This window comes from Poecilia formosa, unplaced genomic scaffold (genome assembly GCF_000485575.1).
Source record: "Poecilia formosa unplaced genomic scaffold, Poecilia_formosa-5.1.2 Scaffold0, whole genome shotgun sequence".
Classification (NCBI taxonomy): domain Eukaryota; kingdom Metazoa; phylum Chordata; class Actinopteri; order Cyprinodontiformes; family Poeciliidae; genus Poecilia; species Poecilia formosa.
In genome coordinates, this window is record NW_006799939.1 from 1,953,321 (window position 1) to 1,980,967 (window position 27,647).

The 27,647-nt window shown below is 39.0% G+C and overlaps 1 protein-coding gene across 4 annotated transcripts in view; it reads right to left on the reverse strand.

The window, feature by feature from the left end:
* LOC103133844 (RNA-binding motif, single-stranded-interacting protein 3) overlaps positions 1-26,984 on the reverse strand; it is a 139,929-nt gene extending 112,945 nt beyond the window's left edge. The window contains exons 1-2 of one of the 4 annotated variants that reach the window (XM_007545902.2): positions 26,219-26,981; positions 25,669-26,117 (exon numbers count right to left, since the gene is read on the reverse strand). In XM_007545902.2, coding sequence (XP_007545964.1) covers positions 25,669-25,743 — 75 coding nt within the window. In that variant the 5' untranslated portion in view covers positions 25,744-26,117; positions 26,219-26,981. Of the gene's footprint in view, positions 1-25,668 lie in introns of all 4 variants that reach the window. The other 3 variants (XM_007546064.2, XM_007545986.2, XM_007545822.2) reach the window with 3 other exon arrangements.
* Between the last annotated feature and the right edge of the window lie 663 nt (positions 26,985-27,647).

Genomic DNA, 27,647 nt, shown 5'->3' on the forward strand with positions numbered 1-27,647 from the left:
AATCATAAATTACATTAATCCATAATTAACACAAGAGGAAACAGTTTTATAACCTAAATTAACATATCAACATTAATATAATATTTGAAGTCGTCGTATCTCTAGGTGAGAGAAACAATTTATCTTGTGCTGAAGTTGGAGAAAATCCCTAACACTAGAGTTAGAGTAAGAAATTAGCATGGCAATTAATTTAAGTTGCTTTTACTTTTTTTTTTAAATATTGGCCATCAACCTCGGCTCAGCATACAGTTAATAACTGAGGAGGCACATCTGTGACTGGCACAGCGCTGGTGTGGACGCGTAGGCATTAAAAGTGTGAAATACAGGACAGTGTGGCCTCCTTTAAATCTAACAGCTGCTGGCAGAATATATAGGATGGTCAGCAGGCCACCGGCCTGCGTGTGCGACAGGATCAATAGGAAACCTTCAATCTGCTGTGACTTACTGCTTCTGAACAGAAACTGCTAAATTTTCATCTCAAACTGAAAAATTGAAAGTAAAGGTGTCATCAGAGAACAGTGACAAAACATGCCTGGAACATACACAAAATAAATAGCTGCACCCACCACTGTAAAAAAAAACAAAAAAAAAAAACAACTTTTTGATCTACTGTAGCCTAAGCATTTCTCTTTGGTTTGAGGCCATGTTTTTAGAAAAAAAATAAAAACTAAAATAATAATAATAATTAAAAAAAAATCAATATGTTCTTGAGTGACAACAAAAATAAGAAATGTGTGTCTTTGTTTTCACATAGGGAGTAAAGATGTCAAAAATTCCAATCTGTATTGTAAGAAATCTGTAAGTAAGAAAAAGTTTCTTCATACAGCATCTTTTACGTATATTTACAGAGACAAAGAAATGCTTCACAAAAATAAATAAATAAATAAATCAACAAAACAGGACACCAACACAAAACCATCATAAATGTGTGACATAAATGCTCTAGATTAGCTAAAAGCTTCTTAGGTTGGAAATGTATTTTATTGCTTTTTAAAGGTATTCACATAGTCCAAACGCCATAGGAAGCTTGGCTGTGCATTCCACAGTCTGGGTGCAACAGCTTGGAAAGATCGGTCTCCTCCAGTGGGTGTAGACAACTAAATAGCTCAACAACCTCAGACTAAAGGAGGGGAGATATATATATATATATATAAATCTGAAATCTGAAATATACGAACAAACCTCTCCATGGACAGCTCTGAAGGTTATGATTCAAATTTAATAATAAAGATCTGAAGAGCAGCCAATCTATCAGCTTTAAAACAGAGGGGTGGAGGGTGGAGGAGTACCTCTGTTAGAGCAAGTTAGAAGTCTTTCAGCAGAGTTTGAAACAACCTGGAAATGAGCCAGAATCTTTTTAATAAACTAAGTGAACAGACCATTACAATAGTTCAATTTGTGCAGAGACAAAAAGAAATAAAAAAGCATGAATTATCATCTGACGTTCAGTTTTTGACACCTTTCATCTTAGCTTGGAGACATTCTACAAAAAAATAAAAATAAATAAAAATAAAAGACGATTTTATGGGTTTAAATGATGTTTCAGAAATAAAAGCTTGATCAAAAATAACACCTGTATTTTGGAGCCTGTGCTTCCATTAGAGTGCTAAATCACCCTGCTACTTTTTAATGTCAGGCATGTCACTGTCTGCTGCAATAGCAGGAGTTTCAGCTTTTCTGGGTCACACTCTAATAGTTTTTAACCACTGTTTGTCCAATCAAAGAAGACAGTTTGTGAACCTTAGGAGGTGCAGCTGAACGTTATCGGCTGTAATGTGTCGGCAACCAGTGTTGAATATTACAGAGGTTCATGTTTTTATGATTGTCTCGTTCTAAGGTGGTCCCAATGCTAAAAAAAAACAAACCTTAAAGTGATATTTTTGGTGTTTTCATAAATTTAACAAACACTTCACAGATATTAGAAAAAATCATTTTGGTGTCAGAAACTTTTCTGACTTCAACAAACCTTTATAGTGAACTTGGATAAAAATGTTGTAATATGTAAAAAAAAAAAAAAAAAAAGAAAAAGGAAAAATAGGTTTAAGACTGAATAAGTGAAACCACTTCCTTCAAAAGGTATGATTGCTTGCATCATTTCCTTGAGAATGAAATATTCTAAATTAATCACTTTGTCTCCTGAATAATTTTACACCAGAGATGCTCGTTTATTTTTTTGCAAAGCACAAGATGCTTTTAATTCACAGCCTATACTTCCTCACAATGTGCCACTATGTACCTATGATGATATCAGTGGCAGTCACCTGTGTCACAACTCAAAAAAAAAAGAGTTAATCTCAGACCACAGTCTATGCCACATAAAGTCTGTGAATCATGTGTTGCTAACAGCATGTTTCTGAATGCGAGAGCATTCAGAAACATGCGTGACAGCAGCCGTTTACCAGAGACTCCCGATGTGTCGCCTATGTTGCCTGTTTTGTGGGGGAATCGAAAACTCTGCCTTGAGAATTAGATTTCCAGAGTGAGATAAAAACCGGAGTTGCAGACTTGCCACAGTCCCGAGTCACGCAGACGGCGAGGTTATCACGCAGACCCTGGCAGCATGAGAATCCCTTGCATCTCCCAAACTCTATTGCACCGTGAAATGTCACGGCACATTAGCTACGAGAGGAATCATGCTTGCTTGCTTGAAAGCAGAAACAAAAAGAAGAGAAGAGCGGAAGGGGCCCAGAGACTGGACAAACAATAACATTTTGAAGAAAAGAAGAACATAGAAAATTTGCACCTACACATGAACACGTGGCGACGCATCCAGGTGAGTGCTGAGTTATAATTCAATTCCCCTCCCTTTTCTTTCCTCCTTTTGTGTTTGAGCGTCTCAGATTATGTTTACATCTCTATTTGGTTACGCCTATGAATTATGTCCACACACACACACACACACGCACGCACACACACACACACACACACACACACATATGCATACACAGAGCCTGACAAAAGCTTATCTGTGGCAGAGGAGTTGAGCTGGGCTGGCAGACTGCGACCAACAGCTTGTGGTTGTACTCTGGAAGAAAACAAAAAGTCTGTCTCTGCTGCTTTGTCTCTGTTTCGCCACTCCATACTTTTGTCAGCTCCACTTCCCCTCTGTCTGCGTTTCCCTCTCAATCTGCAGTTCATTTAGACTTCATGTCTCTGGGTGAGTGGTACAAAGTCCATATTTTTGTGCTTGGGTAAAATATGACTGCAGTTCAACTTTCCGCCTGCCATGCTGACTTTAAAAAGAACGGAGTCTTCCATAGCACTTCTCTGGGGATATCTATCTTCCAGGGAGAGGGATGGTGTACACCTCAATGTTGCAGAGGTAGGAAAATGGCACTGAACGTGTGTGAAACTCTTACTCCAAAAAAGAGAGGTTGCTCCTTTAATTCTTTTATCCACAGTGGTCACTACAGAGGACAGCTATCTAGAAGTCATTTTCTTGTGCTTCTTGTGGATTTGTATGTTATAAATGCACACAGACCACTGAAGTGGACACTAATGCATAACAAAATACACTATCAACTACTGGCCATAAGTTGCAAATGCAAGAAATTACTTTTGTTAAATCCAATATGGCCGACAGCCAAAAAAAGCATGCCAACCGACCCGCTCCCTCCTTCTATTGTAGACGACTCTTCCAGGTAAAAAAAAATATTGTGACATCTGATAACCCCTAAAGAACAATACTGCTGATGTATTTTTCAAATAACAACTTTGTATTTGGAGAAAATTACAATTGATCATCTAAAAAAAAAAAAAAAAAAATTTTACAAATTCTTTTGCCTACCTTTTTTTATGCCTTAAGAAAATTTAAAAAATGGGGAAAAAAAATACTGACACGAAGGATCATAATTCATGTATGAAAGGGATAAAATAACTGCAAAAACTGCTCTTTTTCTTCTGACCGTTTTTCTCTCATCACTCATCAGGTTCCCTTTGAGAATCTTACAGAACAATTGATCCCACTGGAACCTTTCAGTACAAAATGGAGCCACAAGATATTTCATTTAAAGAGTTCAGTTTGTACTGACTAGGAAGACATTTCATGCCTGCTCTGACAACCAATGACTTAAAATAGCTGTTTCTTTATGACGTACTCAAAGTTTATTGTAGGGAGATGTGGGTGTACCACTCGGATAAATTATATCTACCAGCAGAAAGGTTGTTCAGGGTTATTCTGTTTTGATCAGCGTTTATAATCTGTAATATTTCAGTCGATTCTACCCTGTCCACAAAAAAGAAACAAACAAAAAAACAACTATATTATCAGGTTATATCTGTGTCATTTTCAATCCCACCCCAAAAAGATCAGCGGATACTTGACACCTTGTACGAAAACAGGTTTCACACAAACCAAGCTGAGTGTCCCCCCTCATCAATGTTTTTTTTTTTTTTTTTTTCCAAGCTGAGTGTCCCCCCTCATCAATGGGTTTTTTTTTTAGAGAGACAGGGAGCTCTCAGGAGACATCTGCTGAGAGGATAATTCTAGGGTTGTATTGGTAAGAGTGCTACAGTCAGTATTTTCTGTCACAGTGGTGCACTGAACGTGCCTCCTGTTGGACCTGGAGCTTCCAGTGCAGCTGCTCTGTGTGTTGGTACTCCTACCAGATTGACTACTAGATCCTCAAACTGAAGATGTAATACTTTTTTTTTTTTAAGCAGGGCTGTTTACAGGTTTAAGGTAGATTTTGAGGAATTCAGTTTTATGACAGGGTTAGGAAATGTCTCCCAGGAGTGTTCCTGTGTGTTGGAAAAACAGCTGATGGTGCAATGGGTAGCGGTTATGAGCCTGTCAAAAAAAAAAGAAAAAGAAAAGAAAAGATGGCTCTCCCACGTATTGTCCATGCTGAATGCACAGCCTGTTAGAATAGATAAAAATAAAAAGTGTAACAGTGGCCAGCCATATTCAGCAAGAGCCAATCAATTTCTAAAAAGGAGAGTGTGTTCCCGTCTTAACGCAACATTTGTTGGCTTCATCAGATGTAAGAAATGAGTTCAACGTGGGATGGACAAATAAGGTCAGAAACATTCTCCTCTACATCCTACTAGGTCACTAGTTTGAGAACTTCTGCCTTTCTGATTGGTTCCATGTGACAACAAAAATCAAAAGTCATGACTCTATAGCGACGTTCTAAAATGTCAACTTTTGACATTTTAGAAGCAGTTACAACTAAATGAAGAAAATCAGACAAATAGGAACATTGAAGAAAATATTTATTTCTGAAAAGCAATAAAGATAATGGACCCTGTTGTATTTTTTATTTCAAATCCTAAAATATTTTTTTGTTGTTATTCTGACAATCCAGTCTTTTTTAGGAAACACCAGGAACAATGACTCTATAGCGCATAAAACACACTCGCACGTACAAGGAATCTGATAGTTAAATATTGGCAAAGACATATTATTCAATGCAACAGTAACTAATAAAGCTTAATCTACATATTAAGACTATTTATCAAATATAAAATAAAATAAAAAAAGTCATTTATTCTTGATAACGTTAGTAGTAAATGTCTTGAATGAATTTAGCAGCAGTCGCAGTATTTTCTGCTTTTCTGTTTAAACAAAAGCTGTTAGATAAAATGAATATTAAATTAAATTAGTTAAATATTTGTGGTTGAAATACCGGTATTAACATTTACAGTCCCAATGTCTCAGTCAAACTATGGTGGTTTTACTCAGGGTAATAATACTGTGGGAAAAACCGATCTGCTCACCCTTAAAAATAATCTTAATATACACAATATCTGAATGAATACTTTAAGTAATAATAACAATATTGGTTTAAGGAACAGCTTGACATTTTGGAACTCATTTAAAAATGTAAACCAATGAGAAATCACTAGATAACCAGTTTCATACTATTGACGCAGCCTGAAGGAAGCAGATGGGGTTCAGCGACAGCTCAGACATGATAAAGAAGGGCAAACAGGGTAAGATGTTGGTATAAAATAAACAGAGTAAGTGAAACAGCAACATAATAAAAATAGATTAACAAGAAGACATTCAAGAGACAAAATGTATAAATTTCCTGTCAGGGAATGCAGCAATAAGGGATTATAATAGAGCCAGATATCAGTCCCACTATGGTCAGAGTTCTGCATTTATAGTTCCATATGTTTTCTGTAGATCAGGATGAAATTACATATATTTAAGAGATATATTTGACAGGCATCCAATAAAAAAATAACAGAATAGCAATAAGACTAGTAATTAAATATATTCAAAATGTTATAACGTTTTTCCTCTTATAATTACAGCCACTTTCAAATGATCTCATTTTATTAAAATCCTGTGACAATCGACTTTGAAACTCAACCGAAATCGCAGGTCAGCCCCCAAAACTGCACAAATTACAGCAGGAAACTCTCAGAAACACCCGCAGACACAATTATGCAGAGTCCTCAACAAGGTGACGCTTTGATAAAAGTGTCTTAATGCTTGATAGTACATTTGCATGGCTGTAAAAGCCTGCTGCATAAAAATATACAAAGTACGTGCTAATGAACTTCTGAATAACATCCACAAGGACAGACACATGCACATACATACTAAGCAGGCCTGTAAATACACACATCCAGTAGGCACTACTTTCACCGCCAGACAACTAAGCATATGCAGACATAAACAAGTGCATGATTTAAAAAAAAAAAAAAAAAAGATGGTCTATACGGTCTTAATTATTCATGAAGGAAGCAAAATCAATGAAAAAAGTGAATTGCTCCTGAACTGAACCACATGTGATGGAAAAAACACGTCTGTCCGCTCCAATTTTTCTGGAAAAATTTGCACATTTTACTGCATGTTTTGTTTACAACTGAACTCAAATTTACTCATATGGTTCCAATTCACACCAAAGATCATCCCAAAGCAAGACAAAGATTTCCACTTCATTCTGGAAAACACAGAAAAAGAAAATCAAAGCAACCATATCAACACAACCCAAACGCACACAGTGGCTCAGATTCGATAACATAATGTCCAAGTTGACCAAAATGATGTTACAAAGACGACATGTTAAATTAGCCATTTATTGGCAATTGCTAAAAGTGTTTTTAATTTAAGAATAATGAAACGTTACAAACATTATCCACCAAGCGTGAGAATTAAACTTTAATCATACTTAAGAAACAAAAAACAGAGAAATAAGCTCTTCAAGACTTGAGTTTATTAAGGTATTCCTGCAAAATTTTAAAAAAGTTATATCCATTTAATAATTTTTTTACCTACTAGATTTATTGGGTGTTCTGAAAAAGCTAGAGCTTAAGATGTTAAAAGTTAATTTGCTAAATTAGGCCTTAGGATAAAAATTTTTAATCTAACATACAGGCTTGAGAGACTTGAAACATCACTTTAAACCAAAAGATGGAGACTCGACTTAACATTGCCCACAGGATTGGGTTATTTTCCAATCCAATAAGTTTGGATTGGAAAATATGACTTGTGAACATCTCTGCTCAGACGTCATGGGTCTCTATTCACCATAATGCTTTTTTTTTTTTTAGCTTTGCCACTTATATTTAAAACACCCAGCCCTTAAAAGGACTGCACCTGTCATTCTTTAAACATCTGCTGCAGAACAATAGACTAGATACCTGAAATATGAAAAGACAAGACGTTGGATCGCTTGTCATTTTCAAAAACAATACTATCCGAGCTGTTTCAAGCTGTTTTTAGCTCGAGTTAAATCAAACACACCTAGACCTTTTAAGACTGTTTTTAGTGTTATTTTTACCATCGGCTGTCAGACTCCCACACAGAGGGAGAATAACGTAGAACGACGGATCTGAAACTGATTCAGGCAAAATCTGTTGTTGCGAGGGACTACTTCAACTCGAAGCACTGGACTTTCTGAGTGTTTAGAGTGATATAGCTGGTGCTACACCAACATATATGTAGTAAGCGTAAAGTTATAGGAACGTTTTTAAAAAAAAAAAAAAATAACGATGAAAACAGATGCACCGCCTGCAATTTATAGATCCAGGCCAGACATTAGGTGCGGGCTGTGTGATCGTAAAACCTCAGAGTTTCTCCCTTATAACAGCACATCCCGGGGTTAACTGCACTGTGTGCAGGACAGAATATTACTGTGATGTCAGAGCAATGATTAGTCTTCTCGGTGGTATTATAGTTGCTCTGGTGGCTTCGCTAATCTGCTGATTTACTGTGCAGCCGCACCAATATCAGCAGCAGAGTAACTGCATCCAACAGTTTACGCACAAACCAATTTCGAACTCTGTCACACAACTACTCATCTCACACGCACAGACACACACACGCATACACACACACACACGCAAGCTTGGAGCATTCTGAAAAGCCAGGCAGAAAACACGTCTCAGTGGTGTGCTCCAGCCTAATCTAGAAAGGCCTTTTATCCCATCTCCTCCTTCCACTTCCACTTAAATCAACAATTTGCTGAGACCCACACAGCTAGATTACACCCTCTGCAAACGTGGCCTGCAAACACATACATGAGCTTCACTTCTCCTTTTGGTATTAGTTTCTGTTTATCTCTCACTATGGCTCCCTTGACCTATCTGTGTGTGTGTGTGTGTGTGTGTGTGTGTGTGTGTGTCTCAGGCAAAAGCAGAAATGCATAACACACATGCAGAGGTCGGTGTGGTGAAACTTATAATATACGGCTCTGGAAAAAGGCAGTGAGTCTCGGGACCAGCAGTGTGAATGGATAAACTTTGAATGCAGATAAAAAAAATGTTTAGAGCAACTCCCATGCTGCTGAACTGGCCAGTGGCTGGTACCACCAAAAATAAATGCTGTTTTTGAATTTTTACAGAAACATATTTAAAAAAAAGAGAAAACATTCTGTTTGGATGTCAGAAGCTCAAACCAAACCCTAAAATCATTCTCATTGAGTATAAGCTATACTGACGCTAAAAAACGTAAACCATTTCTTTTTAAGTCCAGTGGTTTATGTATCTGGACAATAAAACATAAACCCTGGTGTTAACAAGGTTCTCAAAGTGGTTTTTGAAAGAAGATGACAGCCTTTCCAACCAATCTGTGCTTTTACGATTTTACTTTTAATCTACCATCTTTAACCTTACATTTGAAGATGCTCTTTCAGGCCTGTAAAGTTTTAAAATCACCTCATGCTTTTTGTATCAGGTTCTCTGAAAATCATACGGTGCGACCTTGGGGTGAATTTGCTGGGCTCGTCCAATTTTGTGAAGATTACCAACTGCCCTTAATGTTAGCTACTGGTGAATAAAAAAAAAAATTCTCATTCTAGATCGGTAATCTCCAAGGTCAGTCCTCAAGGGCTCGTGTCTCGCAGATTTTATGCCTCTCCCCGGTTTACCACACCTGAATCAAAATGACGGTTCATTCCCAGGTCTCTGGAGAACTCGGTGACATCGAGAGAAAGTAATTCAACCATTTGAATACGGTGTGTTAAAACAGGGACACATCCGCAACCTGCAGAAAGTGAGCCCTTCAGGAACGGACTTGGACAACCCCTGGTGGAGCATGATGGATTTCAAATTGTTTGGGAATAAGTTTAAACTCTGTCCAGATTGATGGGCACCTGGGGAAGCTGATGTCTCTCCCACATGAACAGTTAATCGAGTGGGTTAACTACTCGATAACCAGCACTTTGCTGCGATTTAACCTTTTTTAAGTGCTTATGTTTTTTAATCCAAAATTTCTATTTTGCTTGTGTTTCAGTTTAATAGTTACTTGTCAGCGCGAGATATGTTGTGGGTTATTGAGGTTGGACTTTAATAATTTTACAGCCTGGGATAGATAAGGGTTGTTTTTTTTATGATATCGAGTTTTAAAGATGCTGTAATTTATTTTCCTCATGATTGAATATACAGGCATGTGTGTGTGCTTAAAAGTAAAGTTATGGAGTTCAGATTAAAGCATGAAAGCTCCCAGAAGTAATTTGACTGGAGACCAAGAAAAGAAGTGTTTTCATAAAGTAATCCCTGGCTAAGATTGTACCGGTTCGGTGTTTGTACTTGTGCAATGATATGTATGTGTGCGTGTGTCTGTGTGTGTGTAGTGAAGAGTTTTATTCAGGATTTCATTAGCAGGGAATAGGAGATGTTTGGCCTGGCCAGCAACCTCTGGCTCCGAGACAAGAGCTTGTCTGTAACCCAGCTAAATTGTGCTCAAGGGCAAATACTGTGGCAGTTTTATGGAGTTTAACTGCGCTTCTTTATATATTTTTCTTGAAAAGTGAGAGATAAAGCGTGCAGAGGGCAAACTCTGCGAAGTATTTTCTTCAAGACGTCGTCCCCATGAGCTTCTTGATTAGAAAAAAGAAACAATATATATATATATATATATATATATATATATATATATATAAATAGACACACAAGCAATTTAGAATTGTATTTGCAAGTGGTGGTCATTAAATTCAGACACTTACGGGATTAAAGAGAAGTCCCAATTACTGAAGCATGAATTAACAGGAGTTTTGTATTTTGTGGAGAGAATCTGGGCTTTATTTGTTTTTATTGCTATTAGATCCAGCTGGAAATGCCACTTATTAAAAAAATATACATGATTAAAGAATAAAATACAAGTCTCTAAAAGAATATATATTTGTGGGGACAGGGCGGCTCACTTGGTAGTGGACGTGCAATATGTGCAAATGCACTCTTCAATGTGGTTGAACTTGGTTTGATACTTCCCTTTCCTTTCGTTTCTGTTGTACTGATCCAGGTACTCTTAAATAAAGGCCACTGGAGCCTAACGAATGAATACATATTGGAGATGCAGCATACTTCAAGAAATCAGGTTGTACAGCATCTGTCATTTTGGCAAGCAACATTCAGTTTGCTCATGTCCAAGTGCTTCATCCAGCAATGTGATGGATTTCTTCATGCCGAGTTTAATTCTTGCATGTCTATCTTTCATTGAACACGCTTGAGAAAGCACAAGTATGTGTATTTAGGCACTTACGCAACTACTCATCCCCCACCCCCTCCAAGTCATTTACTTCTTCCTGGAAGGATTAAACAAGAAAGATTTGCAAATACCTAGATGTGTTTCTGTATCCTGCAACCTTGAAGGATATTTAATTGAAAGATATGAGGAAGATCAGTTTATCTTGTTTTAATCCTGACTCTGTAGTCAATGTGAATTTTGAACAGCAATCTAATGACTGGTACCAAGAAATAAACAAAATGGTTTATAGATTATTAAACTCCACTGCATACTATGCACAGAAGTAATCGGCATCTAAGACTGCTGCACACCAATTAGGCAAAACATTTTGACCAATAAGAGGTGAAGCGACTAAGTGACCTATAATGTCTTGAAGACATCCATTAGTGGGATATATTAGGCAGCATATCAACGTTTTCTTCTCACAGTTGATGTGTTGGAAGCAGAAAAAAGGGGCAAACCGAAGGATTTGATGGAGTTTGACAAGATCCCCAATGTGGTGGCCAGAAGATTTAGTTCTGAGGTGTTCAGTGGTCAGTGTCTATCAGAAAAGGTCCCCAACATTGGCAGTGAACCATTGTCAGGGTTATGGAGGTCAAGGGTCCTCGTTTCTTCTGCAGAGCAAAGACTGTTATCTGACTCCTGTATACTTCTAAAAATTGTTGCCGGCAATGTTAGAGCTCGATATGAACCTTAGAGCAACGGAAGAAGGTAGAAACCATTTATTGTTTTACATCACATTAGTAGTATCTGTGTGAATTTTGCTTACCCAGGGAACAAATGTAAGGAATGCTAGTTGGTAAAGGTAATCCGATGATTTGGGTAATGATTTACTTAGAAACCATGGACTGTGAGTGGATGTTACTCAGTGCAACACAGTTTAATGAAAATGGTATTCCTTAAAACCACAATATGCAACTTTTATAAAAAATTAGCATTTTACATATTTGTTAAATATGTAAATATTAAAACACTCTAGCTCCTGTGCCTTCTCCCAGGGATCCCAGTAGAAAACCTCTAGGACAGACACAACCAATCAGAGCCAGGAGGAGGGTCTCAGCGCTGTCGATCATGTTCATGCACGTGCATGATTGACAGCTGGGGAACCAACACGCCAATAGTCAATTGATTAACTGTGTATTTCCTCTTACTATAAATTAAAGGATTAACAAAATTTTGCAATCTGAAACACTCTTCCAGGATGCCATATGTATTTAATTCTGCCTGAAAATACTTTGTCTTTTTAACTGAAAGACAAAAACTTGATTGGTTGCTCTGCACATGGAATAACACAGTTAAAAACAAAAACAATCCAATTTAAACTCAGAATTGACTAAATATACAATTTACAACCCCCAAATAGGAAACTTGAAAGAGACTTTAAACTTGTGGAATTTTATTTCAAATAGTTGTATATTTGTTATGTTGTTACAAGGATGAATGTAAAAAAAAATACAAAGAGAAGAGTGAAAGAAAGAGAGCAAACAAAGAGACATAAGCTCACTGCAGCGTTGCATGATGAAGGGAAACATGTAGGGAAAATCCCTCAAGCCGTTCATTCAATTATGCCGATGGTCCCTAGAGTGGGGATCACCCACCCACCCACCAATGAAGGAGCCCTACCAACACCGATCTGGGACTTCTGACAATGAATGAAAAATGAGAACGGGGAAACACACAAATTCCCCATGCTGATTGTTATAATGAAATATTTAACGCACTGCATGGATACAAATAACTGCTCCATCCACCACTCAGATAAAATCCCATATTTGGCCATCCACACTTAAGGATTTTATTTTTTTTTTTATTTTTTTTTTATTCATTTCGGAAAAAAAAAAAAGTGTCCTGATTGTAAGTGCTGTGTGAGTGGGTGACCATGAAATTCCAAGTGTTGATTATGGCAGAATGTAGGTGTAGGTAATAAATATGCAGAACATTTGCAAATAAGTTAACTCAGTCATTTATTTAAAATTTGTACTTGGTTTGACATGGGCACTTTATAAAGTCTGATGGCGAAATTCCATCGAACTTGACAGCGATGTGCATGAATTATATCACAAGCTTCATCACTAGTGATGGGACTCAATAAAATCTGTAAGCAAGTTAATCGAAGAGTCTCTAATTAATTAATCACATTTTAATCAAAAACTACATACTGACAAAATAAGAAACAATTTGATTCAAAAACCCCTTTTTGCTGCTAAATCATTATTGAATAAATAGGCACATGAGCTTAAGAAACACAGAAACAGACAGACTTGTAGTCATTCACTGTGCTCCAGAAATAAACCTTTGATATTTGAATCAAGGGGTTTATTACACCACGGGACAAGTTTTATATCGTTTGAGTTTCATGCCAAGTAAATATTTTGCAGCTGCAGCATCTCTGAATAAAGCTTTGAAGACCACTATCTGTGTTACAATTAAGCCGTGTCTTAAAGGTAGAACATTGTTGATTGTTCATTACGACAGTATTTTCTTCTGCACATTATCAAAAACAAATGCTATCACGTCTTTTGTCTGAAAACGGCACAGGTAGACAGCAAACAGCTAGAGGTCATAGTCTGTCATTCTGTTTAACTTTCACCTGGGTTTCCAGTTGCCTTAACATGCAATTGGATTACAGTACAGCACCTCTCCGTTCAGCCCTTATTCAGCACTTTTTTCCCCCTGTTACGCATTCCCTTCTTGTGCAGGCTGTAGTACATCTTTCTTACACATATACATTTCATTCGGTAACTATTACATTCATATGAGACGCCTCTTTGCCTGACAGCTTACAACATCACGAGCAGTAAAACCAAGCCCAGACAAAATACTTGACTGGTTGTTTTATTTTAAAATACTTTCCCAATCTGCAGAGTGGATGGAGGCGTCCTCCTTTGGGGATGGTCTTGTTGCATTTTGCAGATTTTGCAGGGAAGCAGCCCAGGTTAACACAACTCTGATTGCAGATACAAATACTGACTGTCCACAGAGGTCCACTAGGGAAGTTAATAGACACGTCACATGCAATTCGTTATCCCTTCATTACATGGCAGCCTTATAAACACTGTCTTTTCTGTTTTGAGCTATTCTATTTTTTTTTTTGTCTAGACTTTTTTCGTCTGTTCCTGAAACGCTTCAGAGAGAAGGGAGTTAGATAATAGGAAACTCAATTGCTTGTAGGAATTTTAGAAAAAGTGGTAGACTATTATGAACTAATTCCTTTATAGAGTTAGAAAAGCATGTACTTCAACTTTAGACTATTTAAAGAAAAAAATCCTGATCTGAACTCAAAGGTAAAAGGAGACAAAGATAGGATTTCCTATTTTTCTTTTCAGCAATGAATGCCAGTAACTTACATGTATCTTTTTTATTATTAGACTCAGACTCGGTCAGGTGAGGTACATCTGTGAGCCTGTCACACTGAAAAACCAGAGATTTTCCTACGATTTTATTTAATAATAAATTATTTTGTGTAAGAGAGCCAATAATCACAAAATGCCATCCCAGAGTTTTAGGTTTCTAAGCAATTCAGAATCTTGCCAGTTCATAGCCTCTAGTTTGTATCTCAATGCTGCCATTTAATTTTTTCCTACTTCCATTTTGTAAAAACTCTTTTTGTACCTATATGCCTTGAACCATTGCCTATCAGCTTATGTCTTCTGTTATTTAACTAGTATTATGAATTATGGAGACATTAAAACAAACAAACAAAAAAATCTTTGATGAATATTTTACCTTGTATATATTATCAGGATACTGAATATGTTTTGTAGTTCTGTTCTTTCTTTGGGACAGTCAGCTCTCTGAAATATAACTGCTGACAGAACCAAGACAGCCATGAGCAATCTGTTGTTGGTAAACATTATTTCCTTACTGTGGACTTTGGAGAAAATTATTTTGCATCACCAGTTGTCAAAGCGGGTAGAAAATGTCCCTTAGGTCGATTTGAATTGTCTAGCCATCTGTACAAACTGGCTCCTGTTGGTGCCCCCAAAAAAGCTGGATAAGAAACAAACAAAACCGAACAGAAACGAAAAGGCTAAGGAATAAACATTCTAAACCTTAAACATTCTAAATATCCATTCTGGATTACAGAAAATGTATTATTTCACATGTACCCTGTTGTAAAATACAAAGTGGCAGTCAGAGCCTCCTACCTGAAGTTTTTAGTGGCTTCTTTTTGTCTCGTTCAGTGCTTCTCAAACTTTCTTTAACAAGAGCCATCTCAGTGAGCAATCTTTTTTTGTACAATCATAGATCCACACTTAGTTACACTTTGTTCTACAAAGAGAAAAAGAAAGACAGACTACCACAAAGACAAATTCAGTGAGAAAACCAATGGTTTCTCCCTGACCTCTTAATTAAATATGGCTGCCTTGTACCTAAAATAGTGACAGCCACAGTAAAACAAACAAAAACAAACAAAAACAAAAATGTCATCACTTATGACATTTTGTATCTCATCAAATTGTTCATATACATAAATACCAAACAATATTCTTTGGTGGGTTTGCTGCTACATTGTCTGAAGGTATAAAACACAAGGAAATATGTTGTTCTCGGCTTGTTTGGCTAATTGAAATTAGCCTGGTCAGCCAGCATATCAATGATCAAATCTCAGTGGACTTTCCCTGAATTGGAACACAGCTAAGTTGGGTTTGATGTTATTCCCATTTCCAAATATCGACTTCAGAGGTAAAGAGATCAAAGCATGGACATCCAACGACATGTGCTCCTGGTTCACCACTCTCCACTTACATACCAGAAGATTTTAATTGTTTTTCACTGCGTTTCTGTTTTGAGATGGTTCTGGGTTTCCCAACTCTACATCAAAAGTTAATTTGTTCATAATTCCCTTCAAGATAGCTGAGCTCAATATCTCCATTGAGCACAACCAAAGGCTCTCCAATTACCACAAATTGTGCTAGTAGCACATTTTGAAAATCATAGCTCTTTGTAATCTAAGCTTTAAACTGCCAAGACATCTGTGTACAAACTAGACTTGTAGCACGTTGGCTACCGGTTAGATTATGACGCTGATATGAGGAAGTGCTGGTGACTGTTGAAGCTCTGGGTAATTTCCATAGAATAACTGTCTGAGGTTAAAGGCTCTGACAGGAGCTTTTAAGAGGAAGAGAATCCATTAGACAAGGGTCGCTACAAAGTGGCCAACTATTAAAAATGCAGCAGCCCCATTATTCCCTGACCAAGTCTGCAACTTCAATCTCTCTCACAGCATCACTCTTATTTCCCATCGGAACATTATCTGTCTTTTTTTCTCCCTTTTTTTGCCACCACCATCTGTTCTCTTTTTTTTTTTGATTTGTCTCACTCTATTTCCCCATTACTTCAGATTTGTTTTTTCTTCCCTGCTTCATTCTCTCTCTCTCTCTTTCTCTCTCTCTCTCTCTTTCTCTCTCTGTCTCTTCCCACATATCTTTTATTCCTGAAACTGCAAAGGGTGAGCTCCTCTCACGGCTCTGTGCATGTGCCGACCTGCCGAAGCTTTTCCAACACTGTTCTGCACAGTGGGGCAACGGTCAGCATCCACTACTGAACACTGGTACCAGAATAGAACAGCCCACAGAGAGTAATAAATGGACATATATGGGTGGTTAGGAGAGTCCCTTTTATGCAGTAAAAACTACAGGCAGCATGAACAGATGGCAGGAGAGAGGGAGAGAGAGCCCAGAACACAGTGGGAGAAAGACAGGGAAAGGGGCATAGAAAAACCAGGGTGAGTGTTTGGTTGGGCATTAAAAGACGGCAACATAAGGCCACTCTCTCGCGTCGAAACTGGCACACAACGCTATTGAGATCAGGGCTGAAATCCAAACAGAACGGATGGCTCCTTAAACAAAGTGCACATGCTAATATTGTCAGCTGTAAAACTCCAACCGATGCAGACAGGCAGATGTGTGAGAAGAAACAGGGCCTGGGCAGAATGCATGCACGGCCATAAACCCTTTATCCCCTGTTTACTTTGCCCGCTAAACACACACAGTTCCTTGTCGGTGCGTGTGCAAGATGTGAGCTGCATAATTTATAGTCACACTTTCGGCTGAGGCGTAGTTCTTTATGTTTGAGGAAGAGGGGGAAAGGGTGGGTGGGGAGTAAGGGGGGTGAAGGGGACACAGCCACAGAGGGAGTCAAGGAACGAAGGAGAAAGTTAATATGAAACGGAAGATGAGACGATGAGTTAATCAATTTCTTTGTGCCGTCCTTGTGTTTACAGATTTGTACTTCCATCTTATGAGTACCCCACCAATCCCCCACCGCCCTCCGCCTTTATGTTTGCTCATCACAGCCAAGCCAACCACTGACCACATTTATCTAGAGCATGATGGAGAGTAATTGAATGTGAAAAGCTCATTTTTGAAGACAGGCGATATTCCACTTGGATGTCCAGGCGTGTCCGCATGTGTCATTACTTTGATATCAGCTGAATGCTGTTTCTCATTACCTTAATTAAAGCTCCTCGTGTGCCGCTGAGCATATTAGCACACTGATCTGTGGCAAGCTGATGATCGGCTGGTTGATAATTCCACTTTATTTTCTCCCCCCGCCGCATCCCCCGCCCACTTTAGACGCTCTAATCTCACTCTTTGTGATACTCATCAAAGATTCACATCTCCATCCAATCATCATCGGAGGATGAAAAGATTTTAAACCGGTGGGAAGAACAGTTACGTTTAGATGTGCTTCACGTGTGCTTGTTCTGATGAAGATCTGCACACAGAAATATACAAGGTTCAGTAGCACAGATTGAAGATCAGAGAAATAAAGACTTAAAGGGAGATTAGAAGAAATGTCAATATTAGTATGAGAGCCATGAAAAGCCAATTCCAAAATATGTCTCTGCAGTTGTAATCATTAAAACTATTTGCTGTGTGTAAGAATACTAGATGGTATGAAGTAAAGCGTCAGACAAGAGGTCCAGTCCTGAAGAATTAGTGCTCTGTATGTGTTGCTTTATTGCTGGATGATGCAGCATTTAAATATATGTGCATTTAGCAGGCTGCTACAGAAATTAGTGCAAGTCTCTATTTATATTTACACCAATTTAATGAAGTGTGTTGGAGCTAGCCAAGGGTGTATTGACTAGCGCTGCAGCAGTACAATAAAAAAAAAAAATAATTTGAGCTGCTTCAATCAAGAAAAATAAACAAATATATAAAATATGTAATTTTTTTAAAATTTATTTCATTAAGTTTTAATACTAGTATTATAACCTGCATCCCATAACGATGAGTGGAGTTTGGGCTGCTTGGATTTGGACATTAGCTAATCTTACTTCAGCGTCTGTGATGTTGACGTTCAGCTTGTTGTTTCAGGTGAGTAAGCTCCAAGTTACGACCTAAAAATTTTAATAACGCAGATCACGGAAAATCGCTTCAAGTCGTTGGTAGTGGAATTGGCTCAAGTGTGTTTCCAAGCCAGGGAGGAACTGACAGTGGAAAACTGATCCATTTCTTATCCAAAAAAAAGTTTATATATTCTTGTGAAATTTTAAAAACTTTAATGAACATGTGCTTTTAGTTAAACATTTGGTAAGATTTCTTTTCTCATGTTAGAAAGACTTCTTCTTATACAACTTACAGGTTAGTTCTGCAATATATCCATGAACAGGGACCTTAATGTGAAGAGGCAGGACTCCGTTGTGTGACGTGAACTTTGCCTTCCTCATGCTGCTCCTACAGCTATGAAACCTAATTTTGGCAAAAGTGTTTGGACTTAAATTTGTCTGGATGACGTAACTCGCACATTTAATACGAGTCTAAACACAGTTTAAATGAGGTATCCAGCAGGTTGACGCTTCGCAGTGAAAGATCTCAGTTTGGGTACCGAGCAATATAAGTGAGTAATATGTAATACCGGTGCGCCAAAGGACATTTGCCTTTTCCAAGCCAGAAGTCATATTCATAATGAATTCCACTTTTTGACTTCATAAAAAGCCAAGATCTCAGATTTTATTGTTACTGCCTTAAAACTCGCTGTGCCAACGCATTCCAGCACAGCCACAGGACAACACTAACAAAGATCACAGCAACAATAACAAGCCAGCAGATTTTCTTATGGGATTATTCGATGTGCTTATTATTTTTAGTAGTAAGATGTTTTTATTCAGTAATTTCTTATGATTGGTGAGGAGGAGAGCGTGCGTCAGAAATACCCCGACTGAAAGCAGCTCATGTGGCAATTAGGAAAATCCCAAGAATCTCTTGTATCCCCCTGAACAGATTTACACAAATCAGAGAGCAGTATGCGAGCATCAGCTCTCAACTGATCCCCTCCTACCCTCTTATAGTCCTGATTAAGGAACACTGAGTTTGTACAAGAGGACATGCCGTCCCTCCACACTCCCTGCTAATGTACACTGAGTGAACCTACAGCCCATTATGGAGGCAGAGCAAGAGCAAACTTGTGTTTGAGAGCAATCCTTTTACACAGGCTCCGTCATCTGGCCGGCTTATCGTTGTTGGTTTAAGCTAGTCATTTCATAATAACTGCGTTCATAGGAAGGTCATGTGTTGTGTGCCTGAGTGTGAGGAGCCAAGTATGTTTGAGGGCTTGCACTCTAACAGAGTAAAGAGGGTTTATGTCAGAATAATTAATTAATTAAGTTTCTTGCAGAAGTATTCGAACCCCGTGCAACATTTTCACATTTTGTCGTGTTACATTCACATATTTTATGTGAAGGACCACCATGAATTAATGCATGAATGCGATGCATTTACATTTTTTTCCTTTAAAAATCTAGGAAACGTAGCATTCATTTGTATTCACCATCCGTTAGTCTAACACCACTAAATAAAATCATGTTGGAAACAATTTCCTTTAGCATCATCTCATCAATAAATAGTCTTCTTCTCTAAATTTGAATCTCAGTAAAAATTGATGAGGCATAAAGTTGTGCAGAAATATTAAGCAGGGTTGGGTTATGAAAAAAAAAATCTCCCAGTTTTTGAACATTTCGCTAGGTGCTACATGCCTTTCCTTTGCTATCCTGTGTTTTACTATACGGCTCTTTTCTTTTATCACAATGCCCTCCCCCCCCCATCGCTCTTTGTGATTTTTGCCATCTCAGCCAATAAATTATGTATTAGGAGTGGGCATCAAGGGTAGTGGGAGTCGATGCAAAAGAGCAAATATTTTACTGGTGTGCAAAATACTCATGCATGTCAATTAAAATTCATTATCCCTTCAAATATTGTATTTTTGAAGTACAAGAAGTATGCGTAAAAAGGCACTACGATCAGATGAAATCAAAATTGAACGTCTGGCCAGCATGTAAAATCTTGAATGTTGCAGAAAACTAACACTGCACCATCCCCACAGTAAAACATGAAGGTGTCAGCATCATGATGTGGACATATTTTTCTCAAGGACAAACAGTTCAGAGCTGGTGGGAAGATGGATGTGCTACACATGGAGCAGTCATGATGGAAAACTTGGAAAGCCTTCAAAAATCATGAGGTTGGGCCAGAGGTTCCCTTTTAAGCAAGACAGCAATGCTTACACATGTAGCCAGAACTAGGCTACGTTTGGGACAAACCATATTCATTTATTTAAAAATCCCTCTCAAAACCTTAATTAAATCCAGTCAATTTGAAGACGCTGTTCATCCAGTCTGAGCTTGACATCTTTTGCAGTTTTCAATTTATATCATTTTTCATCCTCTTATGCACAACTCCGTGTTGGCCTGTCACACACAATACACCGAAAATACCGTGTTTGCAATGCGATTAAAAAAAAAAAAAATGAAGACATGTTCACACTTCAGCATAGTACAATAGGTCAAATGTGAGCAAAACAAAAGAAGCAGCTCAACACAGATCACACAGTAAATGCAGCAGGTTTAGTCTGTTTTGTTGCGTGTTCTTGTGAAAAAAAAAAAAAAGAACTACTGTACACCTACACACAGACTTTTTAAGTCAGACTTACACAGCTAGATTGATCTACAAAGCCACTGCCAAGATCCATATAGATGTATAAGCGAGTTATTCTTGGTGCGCTAAACACACAACACTGTTCTTTTGGGACCCACTGAGCTTTAATGACAGCAAGCTGCTTTGTGAACAGGGTCAGGCGGGGGTGGGGGGAGTCACTGCTCAGACCCCACACTCGTATTACCTGCATGATAGGCTCCCGTGCTTCATCCACACAGAAGTGAGCAAATGCATTCAGTCTCACACATGAATTGTGAGGAAAAGTTGCCTTTTCATGTACAGTCACGGCTTCAAACCGCACACAGAGAAGCAGCTTTTATTTATCTGCAAACGTATTTGCTAAAACACACACGCACCCTTCACAGTGCAACCACAGCTGAGAGCGTACACTCGGTGGAGGTAGGATCCAATTTGATTTGACCTTGACAGGAGAAAGAAAAGCAGAGTGGGCTGGTGGGAAGAGCGGTGGATTGAGGGATGGATGGGGTGTAAGAAATGAAGTGATGGTCCGGGCCAGATGCCTGTTGCAGATACTTGAGAGAAATTACATGACCTTGAATAGGATGGAGATAAATCATGGAAACAAGAGAGCCATGTGGGATGGAGACATCTGTACACATAAAACTGGGTGACAGGCATGCATCAAACACCAGAGGTAATCCCACCTACGTGGGCATGTGGTATAATGTCTTAGGTAATAAAAGTACGGATCACTGAATAAATCTTCAGCTTTACTGAAATGATAGTGAAACACTGCTTTATTATTTATGACAGAAAAATAAACAGGAGACAACTTTGTTTGCTGTAAACCTAACACAGTAAGGTGTGACAATGGGCTGTGCTGCCTCATTGCCTTTAGGTACTTAACTGCTAAAACTATTTAGCAGTTTTGGCTGTTAAGTAAATGAAAATGGTGGCCAGATGAGGACCAATGATAACCATTGGGTAGCACAGCAAAACAAAAACTATTAGGAGGTAACCATTTCTATTTGCTGGATATTACAATAATAAGAATTTATTTTTAGATTTTTTTTTCACTTTCTGTAAAGTCACAAGTTTACATACACAAAGATAACTGATTCTTTGAACAGTTTTGGGAAAGTCCACATCGCTCTGTCAAGACAGTACTGTATGTTTTTGCTTTGAAGATGAAAATTACAAGTAAATTTATGGATTGAATATTGGACATCAATTGACCAAAAATCAAACTCACAGAGTTATAAATATACAGCACTAATAGAAGACAAAAACAATACCAGCCATCTTGCACCTGTCTTAAAAACAGATGGATTTTTTTTTTTTTTTTTTGCACATTTGCTAAAACTGTCATCATGTTATGGCAGTATTACATGAGACATACGATCTGTGAAAAAAAGAAAAAAAAAAGAAAATCAAGCTCCTCTGTAGTCCTACTGCCATCTGCAGAAATGAACAGCTCCCAGTCTCAACCAACCAATCAGAGCCAAGAGGAAGGCCTTACCTCTGGCAATAAAACGTGTGTACGCGCTGCTCAATGTGTTAATGGCAGAGAAACAATGTACTGTTACAGGAAAACCATTTATCCACCATCATTGGTTGCCACAATTGCTAGCCTGCTCATTAACAGCAGGCCCCAATGTGGCGACGGAGCTTTAGCATAGCAGAAAGCAAGTGGGAGGGTGTGAGCAGTGCATACACAAGCTTCATTAACAGTGCTAAGACCTTTCTCCTGACCCTGATTGGTGGTTTCTGACTGAGTGGTGTATTTGTAGGACCACAGGTAGAAGGCAGAGGAGCTTGATCTTTTCAGACTGTCTCATGTCATACTGTCAGGACATAATTACAGTGTAACAAATCAAAAAACGTTTTTAAGAAAAACTTACCGACTGCAGCTTTAAACCTGAACTAAACAATAATGAGCAATTTTCACATTTATTTTGAAGAACAAACTATTTTCCACGACGCGTTCATTATCTCGACTGTCTTTTACATGAAGGGGAAATCTAGTGGCAGCCGTTACTGCTGCCGGGAAGCTGTCTATATATTTACTCTTCCAGTTTAGTAGAGAAAAAGGCACGCCTGTCATTAGAGACGTTGTTTATGACAACCAAATCCCTGATGTGCATTAAGAAATTATTCCCAGCTTCTGTTTGTTTGTCTGGATCGCATCCTTAAAAACATCAGTCATCTTGCAAATGTGAACACAGACAGCCTGGGATCATCGGATGAGTGGAAGATGCTGATGCTATCCAAAATATGAAATGCAAATGTGATTGCCAAAATCCTGTGAGTAATTTTTCAGATTAATTCAACTGTTTAGAGCCAAAAAAAAAGAGGCAAAAGTATGTCGAGGTGGTTCAACCAAACATTTCAGAGCCATATCAGTATAATTCAAAATCTTGCTTTGTCAGTTTACCTAATACGGTAATTATATACGCATTATTTCCACCAATCAAAGCATTATTTGTGCATTAGACTCTACGTGTCTTTGTCAGTGTTATAAACTGACATTATTCACAATTTGTGGCAGTGAGACATGGGATGTAGGGAGCTAAAGAATAGTCAAAATCTATACCAACATGAAACCGTTTCAAATGAAGATATCAAACATCCTTTACTTGTTTTAAAGCTGCCTATTTCTGTGAATGGCTTGCAAAAGTTAAATTCAATATTTGCATTTTGTCATGATAAGCACTCATTTGTAGTGTGTGCACCAACACAAATGGATGTATTATTGTGAAGTGGAATGAAAATGATACATATCCAGATTCTTACTTTGACTGAGCCATTTTAACTCAATAAAACACACTTTCATCCAGGAATATATGAGTATATACATACACCTACTTGACTCTGAACATATAATAAATGTAATGTGTGAAAATGTGAAATAATAATATTACCAACACTTGAAAATGTTCAAAATAAATCAGAATTAAATGGGGATGATATGTTCATGTTGATGTACAGAGTTAGTTTACCGCTACACATAAGGTTTTGCATGTCCATCACTTGTAGAGAACAAATGATGGACATACTAGGCACAATGTGTAATGCAAGGCTTGTGGAAAACTGGAAAATGGGTTTCTGATTACTTTAGTTCAATTTTTCCAGATTTGTGAGGCAGATAAAAAAAAAAAATGTTGTCTTGTTAACAGATTCTATCACCTGAGCTGTGGACCTCTGCAGCTCCCAGAAAGCCACTTGGTTGCATCCCTGATTAGCCATGTTTTGTTGTGGCCAACTCTTTCCAGTTCCAGAGGAGGGATTAAACAGTACTCTGTGAGAAGTTCAAAGTTGGAATTTGTTTTATAACCAAACCCTGCTTAGAAATTCTCCACAAGTTTATCCCTGATCTCTCCGCTTGTTACTTGGGCTTCATGTTGCTGCTTGCTATCAAATGTTCTCTATCAAACCTTTGAGGCTTTCATAGAACAGCAGATGAAATTGCACACAGGTTAACTCTCCTTATAACTAGAGTACATCTAAAGTTTACTGATTGGAATTTTTATAATCAAGTATGCGTTTATAACCTAAAAAGTTTATAGGTTATAGATTTTTTTTTTTTGCAATGCTCTTGTTTTAGTCCTTGAAAATGTCATATTCTTTGAAGCTTCTTGCTTTCATTGTGGCTATAAAATCTCCAGTCTTTAATGTTTGTGCACCTTTCTCAAACAAAACTGTAATTCCAAAATGTGCTGGATGGATCACAGTTCAACAATCATTCCTTTTACCTGCTCTTCCCACATCGAGTCCACTCAATAGCGTGATCTCTCTATTTTCACGGCATCCGACTCCCACACCGACTTTCTCCTTTTCCACTCCCCATCTCTCTTGCCCACTGACACATGCACGTTTGCTAAATATTGCTGCGAAACTGCCAACTCCTCACGTTTACTATCGTGCAAGAGAAAAACAGATGAATAGCGGCAAACAAAGGGAACGGCGGGTGATATGATGCAGGAGTAATCGATCAAGCCTTCGCAATCCATTTTCTGCTTCTTGATGGTGGGATAGTCAGAGTGTGTCAGTGTGTGCTTTTGTGAAATGTATTCATCAAGATAGCCCATGCAAGTGTAAGTAGGAGAACTGGAATAAATCTGAAAGAACCAAGAAAGAAGTGAGCCCGTTTTTCCTGCATTCTAGGTAACTCGAGCAGTATATAAGATTCAATCATTTCTGCCAAAATGCCATCAATGGGTAGTAGATGGAAAGGGTGCGGGGTGCTGTGGAGAAAGGGAAATCAAGAGGAGGTGTTGAAAAAAAAAAAAAGCACCGACGGGGAAGTGAGGGCTCCCTGCCCTGAACTTGAACTTCCAGCTGGTGGGAGGTGGGGCGGGTTGGAGGTGGGAGGACAGGGTCAAGAACCCAGAAAGGAAGAAGAGAAAAGATCCAACTGAATGACACTGGTGTCCTCTGGTTACAAGACAGATGGAGGACGGGGGAAGGCATTGTTTTGTTTCATAAACACGTCCAGCAGTTAGTCTGACACCTTCCAAATTGTTTCCTCACAAGACCTAAAGTGCAGAATTTCAGATCTTTCCCTTTCTTTCAGGATGTGTTCTTCAAACAGCTTCATTTAGTCCATTTTGGGGCAAATGTCTACAACCTCTTGGGGAACTTGAAAAATAACTAAAAACTTTGTTTTATGTGGATTTATTTCCGATTGAGCTTAAGCTTTACATAGTTACAAGTAAAACTGAAAAAAAAAAAGATAAAAAGCAAGTATCAGTAATTGTGATGTGGGTTTAAGCCATTTACAGGATAGAAAGATAAATTTTGCGCAGTCGAGTATTAAAATAGGTCAACTTGGCTGGATTCTCCTACCTTCGTCTGGAGATAGTGGGGGTAGTAGTAGGTGTAGTGGGGGTACATTGGCTGCTGCTCCAAACGTTTTCCCATGTAGCTAGAATCCAACCGAAGGTCCTGGAGGCTGGAGATAGGAGCTCACAGGTTGGGGTACAATCACTTCCAACCACTGGCCTGGATCCTTCAGGAGGGCTGTTTCCAAGAGTGGATGCAAGGAGAGAGCGCTCTTCTCTTGCTAGTAAGGTGTTAGATGCACGGCAAACAAGGTGGGCAGGAGAACGCACTGTGCATGGGATCTCAGCCTGATTGGAGCTTGCAAGGAGCTGTCGTTTTGAGGGTTTGGAAAGCGTGGAGCCAGGGTAGCAGAAGAGAGAGGTTGAGGAGACGGATGTGTGGGGTAAGGAGAGCAAAAATTCAGAAAGACAGTAGCAAAAGAGGGAACAATAAAGAAAAACTGAAGCGCAGGACTAAAAGGGAGTAAGAGGAGAGGGAAGAGAAGGATGTGGAATGAATGGTTGCGTTCTGCGTCCCGGTTCTTGACACTATGTGGACTAGAAATTAGACTCACTCCTCTTCTCTGGTGCCCTGAACATGCCCCTCAATTTGTCTTCCAATGTCTCTCTCTCTCTCTTTTTTGTCTCTTTTATCCGTTTTTATCCAGTCTCCCCTGTTTCTTTCCCCCTCTTAAATCTGATGAAGAGCCTGATCCCAAGGGGAGCCCAGCTGTATCCTGAAGAACACACGGCGTCCTTCTTGCTCTATCCTCAAAAGACACTGGAATCAGCGATGAACTCACACATGAATGTGGAACCGGAGAGAGAACAGAAGGAGGAGGAAGAGGAGTAGAGGTGGAGAGAGGGTGGTCTGGAGCTGAAGCTGTGACTGTTTTTTTTCCCCCCTCACTCCCTCCCTCTTTTGTTAAGCTCCAGGGATAGATAGGTAGATATCGCTGGAGTCTTGCACGGAGGATGAGCAAAGAGGAAAAAGCCTCGGTAAAAGGCAGATAGCCTTATCCAGACGTACTCTCTCACAAAAAAAGAAAAAAACGGAAAATCCCTCCTCATCCACAAGGTGCCCCTTCAACTCTTTTCTCTCTTCTTCTCTTCCCCTCGGCGATCCCTCTCTTTCTTCTCAGGCTCTTTCCCTGACGGTTTGCTTCCCACTGAGCCTGGCAGCCGTCACTGTGTCTGTGACTGTGTGTGTGTGAGTAGTGGTGGTGGTGGAAGCAGCGGCGGCGGCGGTGTGGTATGTGTGTGACTGTGCATGTAACTGAGAGGGGAACGTGTTTGTGTGGCTGCTGGCGTCTGCTCCGCTCTGCGTGCGGAGGCATAGAGGGGCTAGGCTTCGGCGCAGCTACGCTCCTCCCTCTATCCCTCTCTTCCTCTCCCCGTTGTGTCTTTCTCTCTCTCCCTCTGTGTTCATCACGGAACTATAGGAGGGTGGGAGTGGTCGGTCCTGCCCTCCTTCAAGTTTGTGTGAGTGCGTTTGCTCTCAAAGGAGGCTGAGAAAGACATGCACTGACTGTCCGGCTGGGGAAGCAGATGTGGAGGAAAGAATGAAGAGTCTGAGATTGGCCCAGTGAGAAGGCAACACACAACTTGGAAACAGAGAGAGACCCCCACTACTGGCACGTTGTAGGTCCAGCAAAGCTTGAATCAAATTTCCGAGGATGTTTTAATACCTAAAACATTTCACTCATGCAAGAAAACTCTGACATGTATGACCAGGCAAAAAGCCCACAACAACGCTCCATTCACATGCCCAGCAAAAGGCCACAACTTGGAGAGGGTGCAGAGTCAAGTGGCTGTGTGGCACAGTGACCCACTGACACAGTGCTGCCTGTTACATCATGTAACCAGGTTTAAGTAGCGCTCTTACATAAGCACAGTGAGCCATGCATGAAAAGGTTCTTCTGCCCTCTGACTACAGCAGTATGCGTGTATATATGTGTGTGTGTGTGAGTGAAAGTGTGAGAAGGGTTGCCAAACAATGCAAGC